Below are 20,831 nucleotides of genomic sequence, written 5' to 3'. Positions count from 1 at the left end.
TAGATTGGTTCATTCTGAGTTGCATCACTTGCATTTGATTTTTTGTTCGAAAGGGTTCCTATTTCTATGAGATTCTGCAACCTTTCCAAGCGTAAGAAACTGATACAAGAGGAAGTTCACCTCTTATGCACTTGGCTTGAAAGTTGATTCACTTTGATCTATATGTAATTGATCTTCCTTTGCAGATGTATTCCACAATTTGCCGAGTTGCTACTGTTCTTCAGAGTAGATATACAGCACCTGGATTCTGGATCATTGGCCTAAGGCTCTTCGAAGAAGTGGAGAATTTAGTAACCGAGTCTTCTGAAAAGGAGGAGCGTATGAGAAACTGCATTGTCGGAGCACGGCAGCATCTGAATGAGATGCAAACTGAGGTTCTTTTTGTCACGAACAAACTTCTAAATAAGATGTTTGATGTAATGCTTATGTATGTCCGTGTCTTTTGGTACGTTCATACTTTGTATAGAGGGACAGTCGAAGGCTTAATAGTCTCATTTTAGTTAGGTTGGTGACCGTTTTAGGCTTGTAAATAAAAGTTATGTCATGTGGGCACGTGCGAGAGATTTTCGATCTATAATAGACTATTTTACCCTTTGTTGTGCAACTATTCAGAGCTTGTAAAGTCTGTTTGTAATTTACATTGTCTATAAAGTGTTTTCGGATATGTTTACTTGTGGATCTCGTTCTCTCTCTTGTGGGTCATAAAGGATCATGAGAGGCTTCGGGGAGGTTGATCTTTGCGGATGGACACGCAAGAGTGCCGCACAACTTAGGTAAAACCAGCTAAGTCCGTGACACTTTGTCTGACACAAGACCCGCTGCTACTATTTCTACTTCAAAGAACATTTACTTTCTGCTTAGCGAGCTCCATTGTGGGATTTACACTAGCTGGACCATTTTTGTGATCATGGGCATTGTTTCATGAGAATTACCTCCCAACCGAAGTTGGGTAATTACCTCTGTTGGTTTACTTGATTGATTGATGGTGTCAATGTTTTACTGTCAGTAAGTATGTGTCTTCGAGGTATCTTTTTGAGGGGCATCTGAATGTGGACCCTGAACCAGCACCTCCTGCATGGCTTGTAGCACAGAACTTACTCACCAGGCTTGCTGTTGCCCAAGATTTGGCTTCTGCGTCTGGATCTTCCAGAGGTCAGGAGGAACACAGTAATGCTGGAGGGGTGGAAATTGATGAATCTGTCAGAGAGTCGATCGATAATATGCAAGAAATAGGTGGTTCTATGGACCTTGATAGTGCCATCGAAGCTTCTTTGCAGGTGTGCTTTGCTTTGATTTCGAGCTCATATCACATGGCATGCAAATTCATAACAGATGTTGAAGTCCGATTTGGGATGGCAGAAATCTAAGTTTTGATTCAACAAAACTGTTTGATGAGTTCAGGTAATCGGTGGCGGACCGCAGAGACCACCACCTGCCTCCGAGGAAATCATTGCCAGGTTAGGCCGTGAGACAGAGTGTGCTGTTTGCTGGGAGAACTTGGCTGTAGATGACAAGATGCAGTAGTTGCCTTGCAAGCATCTGTTCCATCCACCTTGTCTGAAGCCATGGCTGGTAGCCACTCTCTTACTATTGGTTCTCTGAAACAGTCTTTGGATCATCAAACACTACGAAGAACCGTCAATTTGGTTATCATTTTGAGTTCTTTAGCTTACATCGACTATTATTGTAATTGATTGACAGGATGAGCACAACTCTTGTCCCATATGCAGACATGAGCTACGTACGGATGATCATGCATACGAGAGCTGGAAGGAGAGAGAAAGAGAGACCGAGGAAAAGAGAAAAGGTACAGCAAATGCTCTTTATATCTAATAGAGTAGTATCCATTGTACGAAAAATATTTTCGGTCGATATACTGAGGCGATGCATGTTAGTGTTACAAGGTCAAGGAAGCTCGTAAAACGATTTGTTTTTGTTCATATATTTTTAAAAAATATATTAATCATATGATTATCTGTTAATCCATCAATTCAACCAATGATCTAATAATAATCCGAGACTTGATCAAATCGATGTTTGGTTTGATTCTGATGACTATGCAAGCAACTGAAGTTAGTCTTGCAAACTTCATTATGCTGTTGCAGTGTTGCTACACGTCTTGTAATTTGGAGGCAACAATTGCAAATAAATTGCTGCAAGCTGTTAGCTCATGTTCAAAAATATTGAATGACACTGTTCAGAATCACTTTCATATAAAATTTGATGACTTGAATTCAATTACAACTAGTTTCAGATTAATGGAACTGGTTTCAACTTAGCTAGATTCAAAATTCAGTTCCAACTGAAAGTGATTTGTGTTTGGGACAAAACAAAAGATGAACTAAGTTCTTTGATGTTAGCAAAAAATTCAACAAATAAATTGAGTTATTGTTTTGCTGTATACATTTCATTCGATATACAAATCAAATACTTCAAAAAAGAAAAAAAAAATCAGTTAAATTTAGTCGAGATCTAGATTGCACCGATGACAGAAGAATTATGCTACAATAGAAGAAAATTGAAGCTTTACATTAATTTAGCATTAAGGAAATAGTCTATCTTAAATAAGCAAATTTCATCCATATGCAACTCTTAAGTCACATGATTTGTTTTTCGTCGCTTGACACTCCAGACAAAAACAAGAGATTTCTAAGTCAAATCTATTAACTCATTGTTGCAAACAAGAGAAATACAAAAATATGATTAATAAAATCCCATTTTCCAGAATTCAATTCACAGTAAACAAGGTTTCAGAGAACAATTTAGAGGGCCTCCAGTTCTGAAGCATCATCACATAAGCATTATGGACTGGCAATACAAAGACAGATAGCCATTCAGAACTACATATCACACACAAAGTTCATCGATCTACTACAAGTTAAACACAGTAGCTTACAACAAGACGTCAATGCATGGTTGCCTATGAGATTCCAGATACGTACAACCATTAGAAAGTGATCAAATGAGTTGGGGCTGTCCCTCAGAAGCCACATCCACATCGTCCGAGGGCTTGACGGATGCATAGGGTGCTTTGCTCGCCACCCTGCTCAAGCAGATATTAGAAATCTTCACTAAGTTTGAGGTCTAAAGGGATGAACGAATCAAGCGCTTTTAAACTGTGAAGAAAGAGTGCAGTACTGATACCACAGATAATTTATTAAGGAAATCAAAGCACCTCAGATAAAGGAGAAAAACCAAAGTATCAACTTCACATATGCGCATGAGATATCTTTATGATGGGTAAGTGCTTTCTGTGTGAAAGATTTTCTTACCTCAATGTGAGGTAAGCTTTAACTGCTTTGTGAGAATCAAAAGAAAAGGAGGGCAGCAGAAAAAATGGAATTATGGAAAAGTGATTCACGCTAAAAAGAAAAATAAATAATGTTACTAATACAAGCCCATGCAATGACCAGCAGGAAAAAACTGATGTCCTAGGTTCCAAATGCCGGAATCTATTACAATATAAACACCCTAAAGGTGGTTTCCGTTTCGTCCTTTTCCTTTCTTTGTCAATTGTGTTTGAGAGCACTTTTAAGTTTCACCACAATCCACAAATTTAATCATCATAAACACTTTATCATGGTCCAACAATTGCAAATTGATCCGTCTGGTAGAATTAGAGAACCACACTAATTTGTCAAAAGAGTTTCTTATTAAAAGTCTGTTTACGTTGACAGTAACTCTCATTTCACTGCAGAAAATAGGAAAGAAACACGAGAAAGGGAGGAATGATTTCTTTCAAATTTCCTATCTCTTTCGCTCTGGAAGGTTGAGGAGAAGGATATTTCAGCATTTCTTGTTTCTCCTCTTTATCCATAAAAGAGGAGAGATTGATTCTTACCTCTTTTTTACTGAGAGGTTGAAGGAATTACCTGTCATGACGTTTCTCCAAGAAGCGCTGAAGTGAGTGCCTCCTTGCAATTGGGAGCTCTGCGTAAAAATGAAAATTATCAATTCCAATAAGTCAAAGCATAAACGTAAAATCGATGCATCAGTAGCTACTAAGAACAAAGGAAGAAGGTGGCTTGACCAGCTTGCAGCTTGCAGAGAGGACTGCTAGGGTTGGGAGCAAGTTGGGGCTGCGTCGGTGCACCATTCGACGCAGCTGAAGAGCTGAGAAATGACAGAGTCCTCGTGAGCACTGGTGCAGCCGGCACCGCAGCTGCAGTTGTGGCAGCAGTTGGACCAACTACCACGGGGGGCTTGGCGATAGCAGCCACAGCAGCAGTGTTATTGGCGGCAGCCCTCGCCACCACCGCCGTGGCTGCAGCGATGAGCATGATGGCCTGTGCCTGTTGCAGTATCCAACAGAACTAAGCTCAGGTACTAAGAACACATGACACAGAAGCCACCATGCGAAAATAGATCTGACTAAAAGGCTCACCTTTTCCGGAGGGACGGCATCGTAGACGTTGACAGCTCCGCCATAAAACATAATGAGCTGCGAGGTCGCCGGAGGGCTCGGCTTCGGTGTCGGCAAGTTCCTCAAACAACATCCACAAAACAATTGAGTAAACATTCTCAATGCACACGCATCAAAGAAGAAACTTTCACCAATTAAGCAGTAGAAAATTGTTAGATCCAGTGAAGTGGGAGAGGATCTTGTTACAATTTAACCCCGTACGTTTCACAAAGCGATTGAATCAACCTAATCTACTCGACTCCTCAAAAATTATGACCACCATAGACGTTCCAATCCCAAAAAATCAAATTGAACCCGAAAAGATGGTTCTTTTATCTATGTATTCGCAATACAATTGACCCAAAGCTCAATTTTGTTGTGAATCGGAGCATGCCTTACCTGATGCCGACCTCGGTGGCGGCGGCGGAGCCACTGAGGGAGAGATGGACTGCGCTCTCCTCCTCCTTCGCCTCCTTCTTCTCGGAATCGACCTCGGATCGATCACCGGAGGCCGGTTGGCTCTGCGCCTTGAGGATATCCATACGCGCATGCATCTTCTCCTCTTGGAAGACTGCAGAAGAAGACGAGGAACAAGACGAAGAGAAGAAGGAAAAGAAGTGGCTAAAAGAGGGGAGACGACGAGTGGTGGAGGCAATTCTTTAACGTGTTATTATTCTTTGACGCATGTGGGAAATCGAGATCACGATTCGGATTCGGACCGATTCAATTTTACGGGTTGGGATCCACAAGCTTAAAAACTATAGGGTTATTGGATTTATCGAGCGTAGACCCGCAAAACTCGATCGTCCGCATAAGATTTGATGCTGACTCAGCGTATCATGACTGTTGGCTCCTTTTTATTGGATTCGGGTTTATTTTCTAGATGGATTTAACCCGTTAACACTCCAGGTCACCATCTTCCCCTTGGCGGGTCCAAATAGGATCAGGCAAATTAGCTCATTAATTAAACGTTTGCAGAGGAATAAATATTAGGCGCCCCACAAATCCATACACTAATGGGGCCCATCAGAGCCGGAGAGGGCGAGGTTGATTGGCTGTGATGCGTGGTCCCCAACGGGCATAGATGCTCGGTGCCACCTGTGGAACCCGACCGCACCGAGCGATGGGGGATGGGTGTGTCAAGATTCGTGCCAAGTTCCCGAGTGGTTCGTCGCTAACTTTGAGATGCGTGCTTCGCCGATGCCGTGTTCGTGATTAAAGATACATTAGCCCAACGAACCAATCACTTTGAGTGTTAGATTAACAGGAATGCAAAAATCTTGCCTAATTAAAACCTAACATTCATTTTTTTCAATATTAACTCTTTATTTTATTTTATTTTTCAAATGGTATCCTCTATTTAAAAAATATTTAAATTATATCTTAAAATTTTTCACACTTGTTATAGTGTTTTGGTTTATTATAGTATTTTGATCATCATAAAAAAATCATAAAATTTACACAAAAATATTATAAATGATCAAAATAAACTTTTAGCCTCAACTAAATAAATTATAAATTTGAAAATATGATATTGTAATAATGTATGAGCGATGATAATCAAAGAGGTACGATTTTATGTCATTTATGATGTTTTTCAATGATATTTATAGTATTTTTAATATATCAATAAAATACTATAAACGAGCCGAATGAAAATATTGTAATGGTTGAAAACTTGTAAAAAAAAAGAACAGAAAAAATTGTTGAGAAAACCTTTTAAGGGATATTTTAAATTATTTTTTAATTAAGAATATTGTTCGAGAAAAATAAAAAAAGGATACCTTTTTTAGAAATATAAAAAATAAAAGATTTTTTTATAGGAAAATTGATTTTTAAACTTAAATTTAAAGAAAGAATTATAAAAATTACTGAATTCAGGGATATGTGCTGAAATGTTGTTTAAAAAAGGAAAAAAAAAAAACTGTCTGAACTCCACTAAGACTTACATTGATGATGGGCTTTAGTGATCATTAGATCACTAAATGTGGTAGTACTGATTTGAGCCCTCACCTTTTCCTTCAAAAGAGAGTGGAAAAGATATACATTTTCGAGCACCTTAACTTAAAAGAATTATCTTGTTATATCCAACACCCAGTGGGAAGATATAGAATACACTGTAGGTGATGAGCAGCACTCTAAAATATAAGCCACAGAAACAAAGTTCAACTTTTTGCCATTATATAAACTTTAAAGATGATAATTACCCACCAAAAGAAGATTCTGTATCGATTGTTCTTTCATCTCTGTAGTGGCTGCTGGTATGAGACAGCATGCTGTGCTGTTTAGCTGTGAGTTTAAGGCCTGTTTGGTGTTTTGAACATGCTTCAATGTTATCTAAAACCCTCTTTCAGCTGCTTCTGTTTGACTTGTTTTTATATTCAGAGCCAGTGTCAGCAGGAGTGAGGTAGGTGCTTTTAGAATAGTGTGTGTACAGTAAAAGAATCTTTCTTGGACGAATTTTTTTAATAAATTTTGAAATTTATCGTAAAGCATTTTAATTTAAATTTTTTTTAAATTATCATATCTTGTCGATCATCGCCCTCTTCGTCGATCACCCTCCTTCACCTCGTAAATTGTCAATCAATCGATGCTCCTTCTTGGAGTTAATCTAATAAATTGGAGTTCTAATAAGTAAAAGACAGTTATACGATCTACAACTGAAGTTGAATATCATCTATTGCAATTGCTACTGCAGAATTCAATTGGGTTATGAATCTACTCAAAGAACTTGACATCAACTCCACCTCTACTCCTACAATATATTGTGATAATGTTGGTGCCACGTACCTATGCGCCAATCCAGTATTCCACTCACTCATGAAACATATAACTATCGACTTTCATTTCGTACGAGAGCAAGTTGTCAGACATCAACTACGTGTTTTTCACGTACATATGGCTGATGAACTAGCAGACTCACTTACAAAGCTTCTAGCCCGTAAACTATTTTTATCGCATCGATTGAATATCGACATCCTTGACAGGAGCACCATATTGCGAGGGCATGATAACAGCTAAGATTCTCTATGATAATAGTTTAGATTTCTCCAACTATATATATATATATATATATATATATATATATATATATATATATATGAGGATGACTATAATCAATATGGGAGGTTCCAATGGAGATAAAGATAAAATAATTTTTTTATGTATTAATATTCTACCGAAATTTTTAAAATTGGGAGTGGAAGATTCCCAAACTGAAGGGCTTTTTCGAAAATTCGCTCACCTTTTTCTATTTCCCTGTAGCTTCTTCAGTGTCGCATTGCTTCATCGCATCCCTGTTTCTGTCTATTGCTGTGAAATAGATCTTTAAGACAACCATGAGCTCTTTCGAACTACCTCAGTCCCTGGTGTAGCTCCATGTCTGGTTTTCTTTCCCTCTTTGCATCTTGAAAAGCTACTGTCTTTTTTACTTGATTTTTGTACTAAGATAGAGCTTGTTTGCTGTTCTGAAAATGGTTTTATATTTCATGTGTGGTATAGAAATCTGAGAGCTGGATTTATGGGGAATATGGAGTGGTTTTCAGTGGGTTTTAGGATGATTTGTTGGCTTTGTTTTGTGGTTTGTGTGGGTGGGATTGGAGCTAACTGGGGGACACAGACAAGCCACCCTATTCCACCAAACACAGTGGTTCAGATGCTCAAGAACAATGGCTTTCAGAAGGTGAAGTTGTTTGATGCTGATGAGGGGCTTTTGAATGCACTGAAAAAGAGTGGTTTGGAGGTGATGGTTGGCATCCCTAATGACATGCTTGCGGTGCTGGCCGCCAGTACGAAGGCAGCACAGAACTGGGTATCTAAGAATGTCTCGGAATACATCAATGATGGTGTGAACATCAGGTGCTTTTTCTTCCTTAGATTCTGTTCTATCATGCTTAGTCTGTGTGGTTTCTTTTTCTAACTCTTGTGGATGCTCAAAAAAGGGAAAAATGATCAGCTTTCCGGTTCCCATGCTTTCCTGTATAAAAAGAGGGGTATTGATATTAGGGTTTTAGTATTCGAAGCAGAACATGCCTAATTGAGAGCTGATCTGCAGTTTGAAGTGCAAACCAACTTGAGATCTCCATTCTGAGTTTAAATCACTTAGTTTTAGTCCTCAACAGTATTGTATTTCCTCTAGATCTGAGAGTGTTTCCTGCAGCTAGGCAAAATGAATATCAACAGAAAGCCATTATTTATTGTGGACTGCTAAAAGAAAATTTATCTATGAACATACATAATCGAGACAGGCATTGAGATTAGGGTTTTAGTATGTTAAACAGAACAAACCTGATTGAGAGCTGATGTGCAGTTTGAAGGGCATATCACCTTGACATCTCCATTCTGAGCACAAATTCACTTTGTTTTAGTCCTCGGTCTGTATTGTATTTCCTCTAGATCTGAGTGTTTTCTTCAGCTAGGAGAAAGGTTGCTGTGGACTGCTAAAATTTCATCTCTGAAGCTTAGGTTTCAATAAAATGAATTGTAGGTACCTTTCCGGATCTCATAATTTGCTTCAGTTCCGTAAGTGTGGTAAAACCTTTTTTTCTTCCTTTTCTGGAGCATCCATGTTCTTGTCATGAACCACCTTTCCTTTTCTCGTCTCTTTATCAGGTAAAAGCCTACACCAATGTTCATTTAACTGGATCAATGGTGCTATCCAATTAGCTAGTTCCTCCTGTGTGCTTCAATCAAATGAAGATGTCTTGCAAATATTAATCTGCATCACATATTAAGCATATTTTTCATGTTTATAGTGGTTTAGGTTTCAAAGAGCAACGATCTACAAAAGAGTAAACCGATAGTGCTAATATCAACTTCTTTTCCGAGTCCATGACTGAAAAATATGTATGGAACTGCACAATTAGGTTGCCGAAGAACATGCGGACTTAGATTTTCTTCAATTTGCATTGTAGTCTGTACATGCAAAGCATCCACAATTGTTTGTATTACTTATTAGATAAGATCAAGAGTACTGCTGCTTAGATTGACATTTCTCAACTCTCAGTTTCACTTGGAAGCTTGAACTCCATATGTTTTAGCATGTAATAAATTGATTCAATATTTTGAAATGGAGATTAGTAAACCTTCAAAATATTTTTTTATCCTAAATATTAGTAATGATTCTCTTATCTGAAATTTGCTGTCAAAAGGTATGTTGCAGTTGGAAATGAACCTTTCTTGCAAACATACAACGGGAGCTTTCTGCAGACCACCTTTCCAGCCCTCCAAAATGTTCAAGGAGCTCTAACCAAAGCTGGTCTGAGCAGCCAGGTCAAAGTTACTATCCCTCTTAATGCCGATGTTTACGAGTCATCAAGTGGCCGACCATCTGATGGGGACTTCCGTTCTGATATCCGTGATCTCATGCTTGCTATTGTTAAGTTCCTCAGCGACAATGCTGCCCCCTTCACCGTCAACATTTACCCTTTCATCAGCCTCTACAGCGATCCAAACTTCCCAGTGGATTATGCTTTCTTCGAGGGAAATTCTTCCCCTGTCATTGATGGTACAACTAGTTACACCAATATGTTTGATGCAAACCATGATACTCTCATCTGGGCCCTGAAGAAAAATGGATACGGAAATCTCCCTGTCATTGTTGGAGAGATCGGCTGGCCAACAGATGGAGATATGAATGCAAACCCTCAGTATGCTCAACGATTCAATCAGGGATTCATGAACCACATCCTGATGGGGCAGGGCACGCCAGTGAGACCAGGACCAATAGATGCATACCTTTTCAGTTTGATCGACGAAGATGAAAAGAGCATCCAGCCAGGAAATTTTGAACGGCACTGGGGAATTTTCACTTATGATGGTTTACCAAAGTATCAACTGAATCTTGGGACGACGAAGTCCGGAGGATTGGTTCGAGCTCTGAATGTTCAATATCTTGACAAGAAATGGTGCGTCCTCAAGCCTTCAGTCAACCTTGATGATTCCAGGATCGCTCCAAGTGTAAGCTATGCCTGTGCCAATGCCGACTGCACCAGCCTGGGCTACAACACTTCATGTGGTAACTTGGATGCACAAGGCAACATTTCGTATGCATTCAATAGTTTCTACCAGAAGAACGATCAGGACGCTGTAGCTTGTGATTTTTCGAACTTGGCAACGATCACGGAGAAAGATCCAACTACAGGAACTTGCAGGTTTGAGATCATGATTGTGGCGGATTCTGGGATGTCATGGAATCTTCCGCGAGTGAGAGATCACAGAGCCCTTCTGGTGTTGTCTGTATTTCTTCAAGTGATTTGGACACTACTTTGACATTTTTATTCTATCAAAATGCAGTCTCCAATTTGCAGCCACACTCCCTGCTTCATGGAGATCAATGAGTACCTCTTGAGATGCAAAAGACTAAACAAGATGGTGACCATGAGAATAAGTTTCAAGATAGAATGAGATCATCAAGGAGCCATGTGGTGGTGCTGCAAAAACAATCTTGCTCAGCATGCTGCCTTTTCTTTTCTGTACAAGTGATTGGAAAATATGTTGTCAATAAAACCAAAGCAGAGTAAGATAGCTTTGGACGATTTCTAATGTCTGGTTCAGAGCTACATACCAATGGTTTGAGATCCACATTTGATACAAAGCTGGCCTCCATGAGTGCAAATTTATCTTAAGGTTGATGATTTTGCCAGTAAACCTGTACTCAGGTCATCAGCAGGTAGTGGTGGATTTCAGGACCACTTGGTGCCATAAGCTTCTTCAGCTGCATCTCAGGATATGGCACTTGCAGTCTCCACTATCTCTGAAGCCTTCGGATCAGCGACTATTTTAATTGCATTTGTTTCAGTAGTCGAAACACATTCAACATTGCTTTCATTCATGCACTCTCTGTGGTCTCTGTGATCTTAACTAATCTATGTCGTCCATAGATACAATCTCTGGCCAGTTAACATATTAAGGTAGAAAACAAAAACAAAAGCAAATACAATTGTGCATTACAAATACATAAAGCAGAAAACAAAATCAAAGACAAACGAAGAAGTAAAAAAAACTAAAACAAGAAAAACAAGTCATTGCACTATGAGAGGAGAAATATTCTCGACTAATGATTGTTTGGTTCTTTAACGTATGAAATATGGATTAAACAATTATTTTATAAAATCAAAACCGAATTTTGATTCAAACATGTTTTATAGATCTAAAACAAGATTTTAGAATCTTTTCATCAAACTTATGAAGGATTATATTAGCACGGAAGCGTACATGATGAATCCATTAGAGTATTTTTTGAATTAATCGGTAATTTGGTCTTTTAATTACAGAGTATCCTTAAGAACTTTCGATTCCGTCTTGACGGATAAAAAGAAACTTCATTAGATACTACAATCGGGGACCATAACCTTATTTATAATCATAATTGATGAATATATAATTATGATTATATTCATAATTGATGAATCTATAATTATGTCTCAAGAGTTTCATATTTTTAACTTATCTCGTCATTAAGTTAGAAATATGACTGACGGTATCTACGTAATTAATTTTCATAATAATTATATCCCTTAACTAAATAATTTTATTTTAATTAGATCACTTTAATTTTGACTAATCAAAATAATGACTTAATACATTTAATTATACATGTGTGATCTTTAAAATTCTAACAATAATTGCTAGACATGTAGTTATATAAGTGGTCGTATATATAATAATTCGAAGACATGTGCTACGTACGTACAGATCCAAATCACGTGCACCTAATTTAGACATCATTGTAACTTAGACAACTATATATAATAATTCGAAGACATACGCTCCGTACATACAGATCCAAATCATGTGCAGCTAATTTAGATATCATTGTAACTTAGACATCATCAAATTTTTTTTCCCCTAACAAAGTAGAAAATAATAAAAAAATATATTTTAAAAAAATAATCGGGGACAAAATAAAAAAATGTTCATTAGAAAAACACATATAGCGGAAAACAAAACACGGATAAACGAAAAGTTAAAGAAAAAACTGAAACAAAAAAGGTTGGATGTTGCACGAAAAGAAATAACAAACCACAAAAAGACGAATAAAACCATAAAAGAGAATTCCGTTGCCGGGACTCGAACCCGGGTCTCTCGGGTGAGAGCCGAGTATCCTAACCAACTAGACTACAACGGATCGTTGTAGGTTGGTTATATAAATTTTATATGATTTATATTTGCGTGTTTTGGACACTTCAATTACATGAGAATAATATATGAATAAAAAATAATTTATTATAGTTCTTGATCATCATAGTAAAAATATTATTAAAATATATTAAAATATCGTAAATGATTTGAATGGACTCCTAACATCAACCAAGCTGCAAGTCTAAAAATATGATTTCATAATAGCCTAAGAGCAATAAAAATACAAATATGATGTCAATATTTTTAATAAAAATATTATAAATATTGTAAATAAAAAAGTTAATACAAATATTTAAATGAGCACAAGAAAAATATAAGAAATATGAGAAAATGAGTTAAATGAAAATACTATAATAATTTAAAATTGATAAAAAAAATAAAAAAAAATAATGAAAAGAATTGATGAGAGATATTTTAGATATTTTCGAATTAGACGTATTGTTTGGATCTTTCTCTAGGAAAATCGGCCTTTATATATTATATTTAAAATTATGGAGATTAAATATGATAATAGCCGTTTTTTCGGGGGTAATAATAGCACGATGCAAGTCTCTCGACCGAACCCACCGATCTACCTCCCAAGGACCGGAATATGGTTCTGCGGGGGATTTCTTGTGGGTCCCACTACAATAACAATCATTAGGATGGTTGCATTTCGTGGTAAAACCAAAGCGGTAAAGGAAGTCTTGCTCGTCTCAATTACCACCACTACCGATGCAATTAATCCACTTCTCTACGCACGCAAATCCAAGAAACGAAGGTTAAAAGCAACAAGAGAATGAGGTGGAGGCAGTGAAATGGCGGAGCGAAACCCTCGCGATACACCGGCCGGGACTGCGGCCGCGACCGCGAGGGCGGAGGCGAACGTATTCTCGTCCGAACCGAGATCGTTCAAGATGGATCGTAGGTCTCCGGAGGCGTCCGCGCTCCGGGACGCCGTGTCCAGGAAGCTCCTCGAGTTCCTCGGTAGCTACTCCGATGATGTCCTCACGGTACAAGATTTCACAACCTCCCATCTTATCCAGTCTATTTTGATGTCGTTGATGTGGTGCATCCAGCGATGCCCTTAGTTGCGAACCCAGATTGCAAGGGTAGGGTTTTTGTTTGATCCATTGATGGCGGCGTGGGAGTTTCGTCCTTCTTCCAGTTTGTGTTCTAATGTTGGGTTTGGATTATGCGGGCCGTGTGGAGAAAGGTCTCTGGACTGTGACCTTTCAGTTAGCACCAGGATGCAAATCGTAGCTTTCTTGATGATTAGATTGGCGTCACGGAGTGCGATAATAGATTTCTTGAACATAGTGCATGCATCATGCTTATCTTGTTATTACTGCATTCAGAAAGTGTTCAACAGACCCAACGTTTTTCCTTTAGGATGAGGGAGAAAACATATTTAGCCTCTCCTTGTATTTTGTTATAGTGTATTGATTGCTGCAGACGGCTACGAGGTGTCTTCAATGGTGTACTGTATATTGGTGTCTTCAATTTAGTTAAACCACGCCACAATCGTGTCATTTAATTTGTTTTTTTTTTTTTTTGGTTAAATTTCATTGTTGAAGTTCAGTGTCACAGTATGGTGGGAATCAATCACATTTAGTTTTTGTCCTGTTTGACTATCCAGGAGTACATCATAGTTCTTGTTTGCAATGGGAAACATCAGAATCAAGCACGAGATGACCTGGAGGCATTTCTTGGCAATGAGAGTGAAAAGTTTGTAGCATGGTATTTCAAATTTTATATTGTTTGTCTACTAGTATGTTGTTATGTTATGTGCTTGTTGTTGCTTATCGATGTTGATTATGGTTTTTTGCAGGCTTTGGGATTATCTATCTGATCAAATAAACGTTTCAAAGCCGCAACTCGACTCTTTGGACATAAAAACCAAGGTGATCAGTAATCATGCTCGTTGAAAAATACAAAATAATAGGCCTTTTGAAGCTCAGGCCTTTGTTGTTTTATGCAGTTAACTTAGGCTTCTGTGCTACCTGCATAGGTGTAATCAAGCCACAGGATGCTAACTATATGCTTGCTAGGACTGCAATATATGTAAATCTACAATCACACATGTTCCATATATGTAAATATACACACGAGTATTGAACATATTGTTGGCTGCAATTTATAGGTATATATTTGTCTGAACAAAGATAATTATAAATTCATATGCATTATCATTATGTATGTGGTGTCAATGAATTTGCTTATATGGATAGTGCAATATTGCTTTCAATGAAGTGAAATGTTTATTTTTCTCCTCTAAGTTGAAATACTTGTTTTAGATAATATGAAACTTCGATGGCATGTATTTTTGAAGACTAATGAAATAATTTGGTGTTAGGTTCATCTCCTGAGTTATTACCTGCTGCCTAGATCCATTAATGAGATTATTTAGACTATCCTAGACTTGTTATTTCATTTAAATTCAATTAGCCTCGAACATTCCAATTATTCATTCCATGTATGTGATCTATATTTCAGTCTATGGGCAGTATTTGTGATCCATCAAGCTACAACAGAAACTTCAGTTCCACAAACGAAATTGAAGATTCAGAGAGGTGTAAAGATTGGTGTCCCAGTTATAGCCCTTCTGTTGATGTGCATACAGATGTACCGCAGGAACAAGCATGTGCAGCTTATGACAAGGTGGGTTTAACCAACAAAAATCAAAGTGGATTGAAATTATATATGAAAGCTAGCTTGATGTTCTCTCCTAAAACTTTTTCTGGTGGCGAGCAACGCATACAAGGTGAAAGTCAGCAGCAGAAGGTTGATTGGCTAAGCCTTTTGTCTTAGATATCATGTTAATTTCTAAAGGGGCTGCAGTATCTAACTTCACCATTCATATGGTAGAACAGATAGCTGAAAGCAATTCAAGTGCATTGCCTTGTCAACCTTTGCATGTGCCAGAGACAGAACAAGTTGCGAAGAATTCACAACCAATTATTAGGGGCAAGTATTCTTTCTTCCTTGTCTTTCTTCTGGAAAATCAAAGGCAATTCTTGCTTGTTTGCTTTATATATTATCACAATGTTCTTCTTTATTTAATCCAATAGGAAATTGCTAAACTCCTTATCAACTGTTGAGTAATGCTTCAAAATTAAATTTCAAGCATATCTAGGCGGTTAACAGAGACAAATAAATGTCTAACATCTTGCAGTGCTTCTATATGCATCTTATAATCGGCAGCATCTTTTATTCTTGCAGAGGATATTAAACCTAAATATCTATCCATTAGAAGTGATGTTCAAAGGAGGTTTTCTGCAAATAATGTGGTCGTTGAAGAGGCTCAAATTGCTCGGCCTCGTGGTAACGTTTGGGATAGGCTAGGCAAACCATGCAAAGACGATGGGTCTATATTGGGAGTGGAAAAACATCATATCGTCAAAAGAGAAAAAATAAACAATAATGTAGAAGAACTTCAAGATCCAAGGCCAATGTTGGTTAAGCCATATGCAAGACTAATCAGTGACGAGACCGAAAAGGTTGCTGTACTTGATAAAGGTCATGGAAAAATAATATCCAACAATCATCCAGGGGGATATGATATAAAGGAGCATGCTACCCAGGGCTCACTTGATCAATTGGTTAGATCAAAAAGGAAGAGACATTATAATGGTACTACTTGTGGCAACACTTCAGCATCTCTTTCTGGCAGCGAGGAAAATTTTCTGCAAGATAAAGACACATTTCACAGGACAAAAGGGTCCTTGCCTGTTAAACATCAATGTTTGCCTAGGTCAAATGAGTTAGCAACTAATGCAAAAAGGACTACCGGAATGTTTCCAGAACCGGAACTCTCTTCATTGAGATCTTTGAGTGAGCATAAAGCACCTGCTGATAAAGTAGTTCAATCTCTGTTGAAGGAGAACACTTCATCAACAACTGCAATGCAGAATGCAGTTCCAAGTGGTAGTTCAGCATTATATAAATCCAAGTCCATTAAATATGCAAGTGAAAACAGTGGAACTAGGCCCGTGCAAAATGTAAGATATCACACAAGGCATGCCGAGTTTATGGAATTTTCTAACGATTGACATTTTTATTCTTGTTTAATTTTATGTGCAGGAAATGCTTGATTTAAAATTAAAACTACATCAAGTAGAGAAGGATATGCATATGCTCCGTTCAAAGCAGGCAAATTTGAATAACTCAAAACCTGTTCCACCATCAGGTCATACAATGCCATTGTTTTTGATACTTTGCTTTTCGAAATATGTCTCTATGGAAGATTTTTCTGGAATCATTTCAATTATATGGTTTGTTGCATCTATATTTTATAGATTGTGAAGCTGAAGGCATCAGCCAGCTTTTTGTCTTCATTCAGCTTCTGTTTTTAATCAGCCAAGAAGCTGTAGTGACAATTTATTCTCTATTGCTCGAGCTGTTAAAGTTCCTAATGCATGATTTTGCTCGTCACATTTAATTTTAATTTCATAATAAGTCATGCATTATTCATATCACTATAGCTAGTTATGTACTTCAGGTATTGCATGTCATTGTCAGATGGTCAGAGTATATTGCTGATACATGTTTGACTTTTAGCCTTCTATTCTGTCAACTTGTGCAGCTTTTTCTTGGTTTTGGCATGCTTATTCCTGGCATGCCTCATAAAAAGTCAAGTGCCAGAATTTAGTCCAATGACTTTGTTGATCTTCTACCAATTTGTACACTGTTTCTTATGGGTGCAATTATGCATAAAACGAGTGCTCAACATATGGTTATATTGTAGAATATATCTATTACATGTGATAAATATTTCAAGTGATGGATTTATATCTTTGTGATGGTTTTGGGAAAACATATTTTTGCTTGTTTATTCTATCGATTGTTTTTGTTCAGTGTTGTAGATTTTCCATGTCAGTTGTGCCAGTGACTTTGATTATTTTCCAGTGGTGTATATATTATTCTTTTTTCTTTTGGTTGTTGTTGCTTATATTATCTTTTTTTCCAGTTTCTCATATTATTTTAATAGGCATAACATGTTAATCTTTAATAGCCCTCATTCTGTTAAGTGGTTATTGAGAATGGATTACCTTCTTATGTTGCTTCTAACATCATATAGGTGTACAATGGTATCCTGATCAGTGTTTGAGAGCATTCTAGTTATGTTGATCTGAATTTCTTATAGGCTTAGGATGGTATTCTGATCAGTGTTTGAGCTTGAAGTGTCACATTCTGAACTGTTTGTTGCAAATTAATCTCCTTCTCGCAGGTCTGCAGAACAGCTTGAAGGAAGATGCTGAATCAAGGACCGTTTTTGTCACAAATGTACTCGCAGCAAAACAAGCAGAGTTTACATTTCTAGCTTTATTTCTTAATATGTTAGTTTCATTTTGGCATATGCAAACACACAGTGGTCAACATGAAATTTGGTGGACAAAATATATCAGATTGCTCAGCACTTTTACCAAAAGATGTAATTGGACTTAAGACTTTAATTAGCACTTCAAGTGTAGCTGCAAGCCTGGAATGCATGTGGATGCAGTAGATCTTTAGAGTTCCTGATACCTAATTGTGCTTGCCTCCATAGGATTTCTCATTTATTTTTTAATGGATTTATGGAGAGTATCTCAGTTTGTACAATATTCTAAGTTTCTAACAAGTTAAAATCTGCATGCCTAAAAAAAGTATCTGCACGCATGATCTAGTTTTCAGTACATTCATTGGTCTGATTATTGTCATGTATGCTATACTTCCTAGAATTAGGATATTAGATCCTGGATAGAAGTTGTTTTAAGATTCTCAGAGAAATGATAGGATGAAAGGAAAAGGTTAAACCAAAATATACACACAACTTTTTACATGTGGGGTTTCTTTTATTTTTGGTTGTCTTTCTTTCAGTTTTCTTAAAAATCATGCTTTTCTAAGTGTTTACATCAATTATATTTTACTGTTTGCAAGTTGACATTGCTATTAATGTTAATTATTTCTTGTTAATAAGGTCATGGTGTTAGTAATAAGCTTGATGAACTATTTGCCTCTATATCTCTATAAGGACAATAGATGTCTGATGCTTTTTGTGCTGTGACTCAGGTACATTTTGCGGCATCAAGAGAAGCATTATTATCACATTTTATGAAGTGTGGATCAATTGCTAAAGTGACTATGCTAACTGACACGACAACTGGTCAACCAAAAGGGTAACTTTGTTATTCATTTTCTTTGTTCTTGTTCTTAGAGATATACACATGCTATCGATCATCTTTTATATGCTGAAATAAGTCGATCATCCTACCTAATATTTGTCTTCCAGGGAAGCATATATCGTCTTTGCCAACAAATGGTCAGTTGATAAGGCAATATCATTGAGTGGGACCTCATTCTTTTCTCGGACACTGACGGTATGGTGAAATTGCATTATACATGAATTTACAGTTGTTTGAGATTGTTTGTGCCTAAAAATAGTATAAGGTATATGGTGAGACTTAATGTTACATCATAAGAAAAAATATATTCCATTTGGCTCTTCCATAACTTGATATATGGAGTTCGTAGATAAGGTCATGTTGTTACCTCAGTTATGCTTCTACAGTAGTGTTTCTAAAAGGTGCTTGCTTAGGCTCTTGGATGAGGTGTGATGAGGCCCAAGCGCCTTGCAATACCTCTGGGCAAGGCGTTTCGATGAAGCGTCACTTGGGCACTCGCATGTGCTCAGGCGCTGAGTGTCTCGACTAAGCACCCAAGTGAAATTTGGTCAGGATTTGAGCCTGGTTCGATTGAACAAGCAAGTTGGTTTAATCGAACCAATGTACCTTAACACAAAACACCCCCCCCGGCGTCGGGGCTTACCCCACTGAGACAAACTCGAAGTGAAACCCTATTTTCGTCGTTGCCTTCATTCGTAGCTTCGTCCGCCGCCCTCTCCTTCCTCCACAATCGTCGATTACTCCTCTTTCTCAATTTCTTCTTTAGAATTGTTTAGCACCATATTGTTCCACTCTTCGGAACTGTTTAGCACCGGTTAGAAATCATATTGTGTCATTTTTATTTTTATGATCATATTTATCAATCGTAATATATATTTTAAAATTTTTAATGTTTTGGAGTGTCTCGCTTCACTCGGGTGGGTGCTGAGGCAAGCGCCTAGCACATCGGGCGTTTTGAGACCTTGGCGTCTTTTGGCGCCTAGCGCTTTTTGAAAACATTGCTCTACCAGTAAACTTTGCGAGAGAGTCACACGCCCGCAATTTTTTTGGATGGAATTTTGGTAGCATATATTACAAGATGCAATGTCTCAAATATTGAGGTCACTGAAATACAGAAGTTTTGTGTTGAATTTTAATGTTGAGGATAGATGGAAAAATAATGTTTAAAGGCTTTGACTTGACTGATATTTTTCTTTTACTCTGCTTGGTATTGTGAATTTGACCTTCATTATAGATCGTTCTGAGCTTGAGTTTTTGTGAGAATTTAGCGGACATCACATTTACAGACTGACCATTACAAAACAGGAAAATTTGCACTGAGCAATCAATAATAATTCATTCATATTTGTTAAGTATGTTGAAGTTTTAGAGGAGAGAACTTTTATATGCACCCCTATAACCTGGCAGTTTCTAGGTTAATTCTATCAGGTGGATGCTAAAGCTTTGCCCTCAGTAAAGCTTCACTTCAAATTATCATCTACTGTTTTGTGCTGTATTAATATGATTGTATTCATGCGATAACATTGATTTACCTACATCTGCTATGGCAATGACAAAAGATCAAAGGCATAGCTAATGGATCATCATGTGATTCTTGTTGCATGCTGTTTTATCAGGTAATGCCAAAGGCAGATATGTCTCCAGGATCCTTGACACAGACTCCGCCCTCTATGAAGCTTCCACAGCCACGGTATCCTGAATTGTACAAGAAGGTTCCTGTCCAAAGACATTACACGAAATCTCACCTCCAATGGCGACGAGATGAGTCAGCAACCGACACCTCTGTTCCCGTCCCTACAAACAAGATGGAATCCTCTAGTGCTGCAAAGTAGACGGCTATCAGCCTTGCATGTGATCCTATGATGAGTCATTGCATCTATATACCGAGATCTGGATTCCAACAGGAAAATACGAGACTTGTGAGATGAAGTATGTTGTGTCGAGGACCTTCAGTAACTTCATGGTCCAACAATATTATGACGACAAACGCATGGCTGAGCATTTGGAACCTCACATTACGCTGCCACGGAGCAGCTTATAAGTGAAACTTCTCATTGCAGCTACATGTACCATGATCATCTTGCTTCTCACTTTCAGTACGAATGCAATCTCATCCATATCTTCCATGTAGAGTAGGATTGATG

The 20,831-nt window shown here is 37.7% G+C and overlaps 3 protein-coding genes, 1 non-coding gene and 1 pseudogene across 5 annotated transcripts; 3 read left to right on the top strand and 2 right to left on the bottom strand.

The window, feature by feature from the left end:
- The first annotated feature begins 185 nt into the window (after positions 1 to 185).
- LOC103981640 (E3 ubiquitin-protein ligase AIP2-like) lies at positions 186 to 1,833 on the top strand (annotated as a pseudogene).
- An 857-nt stretch (positions 1,834 to 2,690) lies between these two features.
- On the bottom strand, positions 2,691 to 5,029 carry LOC135609774 (protein TIFY 3-like). Its single transcript, XM_065103391.1, has 5 exons — positions 4,802 to 5,029; positions 4,385 to 4,484; positions 4,031 to 4,292; positions 3,873 to 3,930; positions 2,691 to 3,043 (listed from the first exon to the last, which is right to left on the bottom strand). Exons 1-5 carry the CDS (start codon positions 4,954 to 4,956, stop codon positions 2,959 to 2,961), a joined length of 660 nt encoding a protein of 219 aa, XP_064959463.1. The 5' UTR covers positions 4,957 to 5,029; the 3' UTR covers positions 2,691 to 2,958.
- Positions 5,030 to 7,654: 2,625 nt separating this feature from the next.
- Positions 7,655 to 10,970, top strand: LOC103981031 (glucan endo-1,3-beta-glucosidase 6). Its single transcript, XM_009397605.3, has 4 exons — positions 7,655 to 7,782; positions 7,904 to 8,260; positions 9,553 to 10,606; positions 10,697 to 10,970. The coding sequence occupies exons 2-4, from the start codon at positions 7,923 to 7,925 to the stop codon at positions 10,805 to 10,807; spliced, it is 1,503 nt and encodes a 500-aa protein (XP_009395880.2). The 5' UTR covers positions 7,655 to 7,782; positions 7,904 to 7,922; the 3' UTR covers positions 10,808 to 10,970.
- A 1,487-nt stretch (positions 10,971 to 12,457) lies between these two features.
- On the bottom strand, positions 12,458 to 12,530 carry TRNAE-CUC (transfer RNA glutamic acid (anticodon CUC)). The gene has a single exon. It is a non-coding gene; the product is annotated as a tRNA-Glu (tRNA).
- Positions 12,531 to 13,283: 753 nt separating this feature from the next.
- Positions 13,284 to 20,811, top strand: LOC103981029 (multiple RNA-binding domain-containing protein 1). 2 transcript variants are annotated; one of them, XM_009397602.3, is made up of 11 exons: positions 13,284 to 13,536; positions 14,163 to 14,263; positions 14,355 to 14,427; positions 15,020 to 15,307; positions 15,397 to 15,490; positions 15,746 to 16,524; positions 16,607 to 16,712; positions 17,754 to 17,809; positions 18,575 to 18,681; positions 18,795 to 18,882; positions 20,304 to 20,811. In XM_009397602.3, the coding sequence occupies exons 1-11, from the start codon at positions 13,342 to 13,344 to the stop codon at positions 20,517 to 20,519; spliced, it is 2,103 nt and encodes a 700-aa protein (XP_009395877.2). In that variant the 5' UTR covers positions 13,284 to 13,341; the 3' UTR covers positions 20,520 to 20,811. The 2 variants fall into 2 exon arrangements, with proteins under 2 accessions (XP_009395877.2, XP_009395878.2); XM_009397603.3 differs by having other exon boundaries at positions 13,285 to 13,536; positions 15,020 to 15,184.
- Positions 20,812 to 20,831: the final 20 nt, after the last annotated feature.

This window comes from Musa acuminata, chromosome BXJ2-4 (assembly GCF_036884655.1).
Source record: "Musa acuminata AAA Group cultivar baxijiao chromosome BXJ2-4, Cavendish_Baxijiao_AAA, whole genome shotgun sequence".
NCBI classification, from domain to species: Eukaryota; Viridiplantae; Streptophyta; class Magnoliopsida; order Zingiberales; family Musaceae; genus Musa; species Musa acuminata.
The sequence above is the reverse complement of the archived record's forward strand: the minus strand, read 5'-3'. Positions and strand labels throughout refer to the sequence as shown.

Excerpts from the sequence above, each read along its gene's own strand:
- LOC135609774 (XM_065103391.1), bottom strand. The coding sequence starts at position 4,956 with ATGCATGCGCGTATGGATATCCTCAAGGCGCAGAGCCAACCGGCCTCC. Across the intron at positions 4,293-4,384 it reads ATGCCGTCCCTCCGGAAAAG|GCACAGGCCATCATGCTCAT; the intron begins GTGAGCCTTTTA and ends ATACTGCAACAG. Across the intron at positions 3,044-3,872 it reads TTGGAGAAACGTCATGACAG|GGTGGCGAGCAAAGCACCCT; the intron begins GTAATTCCTTCA and ends CTGCTTGAGCAG.
- LOC103981031 (XM_009397605.3), top strand. The coding sequence starts at position 7,923 with ATGGGGAATATGGAGTGGTTTTCAGTGGGTTTTAGGATGATTTGTTGG. Across the intron at positions 8,261-9,552 it reads AATGATGGTGTGAACATCAG|GTATGTTGCAGTTGGAAATG; the intron begins GTGCTTTTTCTT and ends TGCTGTCAAAAG. Across the intron at positions 10,607-10,696 it reads TGTCATGGAATCTTCCGCGA|TCTCCAATTTGCAGCCACAC; the intron begins GTGAGAGATCAC and ends ATCAAAATGCAG.
- LOC103981029 (XM_009397602.3), top strand. The coding sequence starts at position 13,342 with ATGGCGGAGCGAAACCCTCGCGATACACCGGCCGGGACTGCGGCCGCG. Across the intron at positions 15,308-15,396 it reads GTGAAAGTCAGCAGCAGAAG|ATAGCTGAAAGCAATTCAAG; the intron begins GTTGATTGGCTA and ends ATGGTAGAACAG. Across the intron at positions 17,810-18,574 it reads GGACCGTTTTTGTCACAAAT|GTACATTTTGCGGCATCAAG; the intron begins GTACTCGCAGCA and ends GCTGTGACTCAG.